The 4,689-nt window shown below is 32.6% G+C and overlaps 2 protein-coding genes across 2 annotated transcripts; one reads left to right on the forward strand and one right to left on the reverse strand.

Moving 5' to 3' along the window:
* Positions 1-87: 87 nt before the first annotated feature.
* Positions 88-2,551, forward strand: LOC108622509 (outer dense fiber protein 3-B-like; the record flags this gene model as incomplete). Its single annotated transcript, XM_018020429.2, has 7 exons — positions 88-268; positions 377-478; positions 839-937; positions 1,007-1,105; positions 1,178-1,282; positions 1,613-1,872; positions 2,107-2,551. Coding segments are annotated over 7 exons (930 nt in total), but the record flags the coding sequence as incomplete, so codon positions are not given.
* Positions 2,552-3,215: 664 nt separating this feature from the next.
* LOC108622510 (N-acetylglucosamine-6-phosphate deacetylase-like) lies at positions 3,216-4,684 on the reverse strand (the record flags this gene model as incomplete). Its single annotated transcript, XM_018020430.2, has 6 exons — positions 3,216-3,540; positions 3,664-3,840; positions 3,919-4,063; positions 4,140-4,228; positions 4,299-4,428; positions 4,514-4,684. Coding segments are annotated over 6 exons (921 nt in total), but the record flags the coding sequence as incomplete, so codon positions are not given.
* Positions 4,685-4,689: the final 5 nt, after the last annotated feature.

Consider the following 4,689-nt stretch of genomic DNA (forward strand, 5'->3'; position numbering starts at 1 on the left):
TACATAGAATTATCCATAAAATTTAAAAGTATTACTGAAGTGGATTTTCCATTTGAACTATCTGAAATGGATTTTTTAAATACTTGATTCTGCACAAAAATCGGCAGTCTACAAATTAGTATATTTATTAACAAATTGATCTATAATAGAATAATTCTAATTGTCACAGCACCTGGCGCATACAGTCCAGAAAAGGTAAATTTAGACAGAGGGCCCCAATATAGTTTATCGGGTAAAGGCAAACCGGAAAGGCCCAACGAAAATCCAGGTGAATTTTCTTCATATTCATTCTGGAGCTTCTAAGTTTGGAGATTCAGTCGGTATAGGTTTTAACATTCCATAGAAACAATTACTAATGTTTTGATTGCTTCGGTAGGCCCCGCTGATTACTATCCAGAGAAAGTAATAAATTTGGAACATAAACCTTATTTCAGTTTTGGTAATAGAAGGCCCTTGGAATGGTCTAGGGATACACCAGGTAATGGTGTGCATTAACAAGTCACTGACAATAGCTATCGCAAATTTTTATAATTAATTACGTTTCTAATATTACTACCGCAATTAATTTTACTTTAACGCATGCGAAAACTATTGCCTCCAAATTTGATAACTGCTTTATCATTAGTATTACGAACTCTTGCATATAAAGTCGAAAGTATTAATTTTAGAATTGTATATAAAATAATAAAAAGAATATAATATAAAAAATTTCTAAAGTTATTTCTTTAATTATGTGTATGTCATAATACCGTGTTATAAATCATAATAGCTGTATGTACACACTTTTGATTCCATGCTTCCATTGATTATTGTTACCTTTTTATTTTTAATTTCATAGCTCCAGGCACTTATTCTCCAGAAAAAGTAAATTTAGATAAATCACCGCAATACTCATTCGGTGTAAAGGCATTAACTGAGAAACCCGATGATATACCAGGTAAACAATATTCGAAAACTTTCAAATAAATATTTAAATGAGTTTTATTCAAACTTGTGACAAATCCAGCTCCGGGAAGCTACCATCCTGAGAAGGTAAATCTGAACAAATCACCCCGATACAGTTTTGGAGTTAAGACTACTGTGCACGATACGAGTTCCCTACCAGGTATGATAGATTTACAATATGTATCAATGTTTTTTTTACAATTTTCTAGTAGATTTGTTATTTTATTTGAAGGTCCGGGCGAATACAGTCCAGAGAAAGCTATGCTTTTATTAGAAAAAGCATTCCGATTTACTTTTGGTCTTAGGACGAGTATATACAGGCCCGATAATATCCCAGGTATATTAAAATTTATAAAACCGCATCAGCTTTCCTTATTCGCTGTTTATTTCCATCTTATCGCAATATAAAATATAATTCTGCACGTTTTACGGAAGTATCTGCTGTTACAAATGTAATAAAAATATCTCCAAACATCTAACAAGTACTTTAATTTTAAAATGTAGTTTAATTAACAACTGATAAAATTAAGTATCGTATACGGACCAAAAATTCTTGATATAGGTATTTAAATGGAAAGCATCCGTGTGCTAATATAATCGTTGTACCAATACTGCGATTGTTAATCATAATAAAATATTCAATATTTTATTTTGTGTTCTGTTTTAGCTCCAAATGTTTATAATATTCCTTCCGCTCTTGGTGGAACTAAGGAAGGAAACAAGAAAGCAGCACCCGCTTATTCGATCTCAGGTAGACAGAAGGTCTTCACAGATGATCGAGTTTTAGTTCCTGGACCTGGGACGTATGAAGCTATTAAACCGGATGCAGTCAGGGTGAAGAGTCCCGCTTATAGCATAAGCGGCCGCTATCAGCTGCCCAATGACCATTCCCAGATCCCAGGACCCGGTGCACATTGCCCAGAAAAAGTATTTATAATGTTCTTATTATTATTAATGTAAAAAATTGAAAAACCATTGTTTAAAAACGGATATTTCCTTTTTCTATAATTGAGGAATAAAAGTCGGCAACTGTATCCCGTAAGATTTTCCTAACTCTCAATCATGTTATCGTGTGTGAAATCTTATTTTATATTAATTATTTTGTATTAAAATCTGCGGTCTATTGCTAGCAGAATAATTATGTAAATTATTTTTTTGCAGGTACTCCTTGACATTCCTCCAGCGCATTCATTTGGCATTAGGCACTCGCAGTACATATGCAACTTGAAGGACATGGTCTATTAACATGAATGCCTCGCGGGTTTCTGCTTTCGTCATTCTACCTTGAGAGACTAAACGATGTAACAATAATATTGCTGGAGAAAACAGGTCACTTCTTAACGCTTCGTATAAGTGATATTATTTAGTACGTAATTATCGGTGCTGTTAACAATGAAAACCTGGTCCAAAATGAGTGCAACATGTTTGATTTAAAAAAGTACATCATCGAAGGTTTTTACTTTTAGTGTTTTTTGTCATATTCATAACGTGTATTGTCAATACTGATATTAATTAGATGACTTTGATAGTAGATTCACCTTTCTGTTTTTGTTTAAATGTACGCTATTCTTATTTTGGAAACGAGAAATAAACATTCGATATATTATTTTTATGCATTATTTCATCCCGACAGAGGACACAGGAACAAGTAAAATAGAAAATAGACATCTTTGTATAAAATAACAATTTATTTGTCAACAGTTTGAAAAATTCTGTTTCAAACAGTATTCAATATTAAAATGAATATCTTCTCTCACATGCTGTCATATAAATTTCAACGTATATAAAATACTCTATTAATATTAAGAAACAAAAATTGTAACACTGTTCATCAACATCTTATCTTATTTTATTTCACGCTCATTAACAAAGTAAGCATCTTAGCATTCTAGGACACGTGATAAAGATAAAATTCATCACTGCCTGACGTGTATCAAAATATATGTAAAAATGCATGTACATATATATGTACATATATATAAAAATATATGATATGTAATACGTAAATGAATATATGTAACTTCGGCTACAACAATATTCACAGCCATTACGTATTAAATGAATTACGGAACAGTGATCAAGGCGTTCGTAACGATTCCTGCATAAATATTAATATTTAAAAATTTTATACTTGGTGTAGACTGATAATTTAACTACGGATATTTATGCAGAACAAAATATTTATGATTTACATAGGAATTTGTTTTATGCTTCAAAAGTAATAATACCTATTTCATTTATGATGTGTTCAATACTATTGTACATATTTCGTATTTTCTACCGATACGAGTCTTCTATGAATGCATAAAATTCACAGTCCGATAATCGAATGTTAAAAAATGATAATCTCGTGCAGTCCTTATCACATATAAAGGTATGCTGCGTCTCATTGAGAGTGCTCACAATCAGAATAGCAATAGCACTTTCTGTAAACACACTCTCCCGATATCCACGTCGATAACAATTCTAAATTCTTATTTAACATTACCAAATCAGCGTCGGCTCCGAAGTTCAACACTCCTTTCGTTTTTTCAATACTGAGAGTCCTCGCTGGGTGAAGGGTTGCAGCCTCCAAAGCTTTCACTATTGAACAACCTTCAACAAATGAATGTATAATTCGACTATAGTTTCAAAACGGTAGAATTTAAATGCGTTCATGCGATCTTAATAAAATGAGTGAAAATTAAATCAAAGAACTGAATGAAAATAAATTATTACCAGTCACTTCCTTGAAATGACGAACACATTTTGACATTTCTGCTGTACTGCCGCATAATGTGTCTGTTCCAGCAATGTATGCACGTCCCATACGCATTTCGATCCTAAGTTGGCCTAATTGATGCACACCTTCTTCTAATCCTAATGCAGATAACGCATCAGTCACTAAAACGAGCCCTGTAAAAGAACGACACGATTTAATTAAAAAATTGATGCTACAACATTTTTATTGTATGTATAATATAATGTACAAACCTTCGGGATGAGTTCTGTGAGCGATGCGCAATGCTGCAGGATGCGTATGAATCCCATCAGCAATTATACCGTAATGAACAATTCTTTCAGGAGGGATTTGATCAGATGTTAGAAGACCCACCAACCCTGGATCTCTGTGATGAAACTACAAAGATAAACTGATTATTTATTTTACCTTATTTTACAATTTTTTTATATTTTTATACATATAATGTAATTACTGGTAGCATTGCATTGAAAAGATGAGTGATAAAGGAAGCTCCACTCTTTACAGCTTCTTCTCCTTCTTGCAAATTTGCGATAGAATGTCCTGTAACATTTAAACTTGAATAATATAATCACGAATAGAAATAAGTGTGAAATATTGAATGATATCTTACCAAGGGATACTTTAATATTTCTTTGGCACAACTCTGAGATTACAGACTGAGCATTTGCAAGCTCTGGCGCTAATGTAACAAGGCACACATTTTCCAAACTTTTGTAAGTGTCAATTAATGATTGGAAACCCTGAAAGATAAAATTCAAAATTAAGCATATGCATATGTATATAAAATTCTGTGTATACAAATTTTAAATTTACATGAAAACTAACTTTTTCAAATTCCTTTATGTGTTTTTCTGGATGAGCTCCTTTTTTGCTTGGGCTAATAAAAGGACCCTCTAAGTGAATGCCTAATACTGTTGCCCCATGCTGTCCACCTTCCGTTTTCTTTATATTTGGCAGTACCTTCTCGTATGTTTCAGTGGGTGATGTTACCAATGTTGGGC

This window comes from Ceratina calcarata, unplaced genomic scaffold, assembly GCF_001652005.2.
Source record: "Ceratina calcarata isolate Rehan_Ccalc_2016 unplaced genomic scaffold, ASM165200v1 scaffold2249, whole genome shotgun sequence".
Classification (NCBI taxonomy): domain Eukaryota; kingdom Metazoa; phylum Arthropoda; class Insecta; order Hymenoptera; family Apidae; genus Ceratina; species Ceratina calcarata.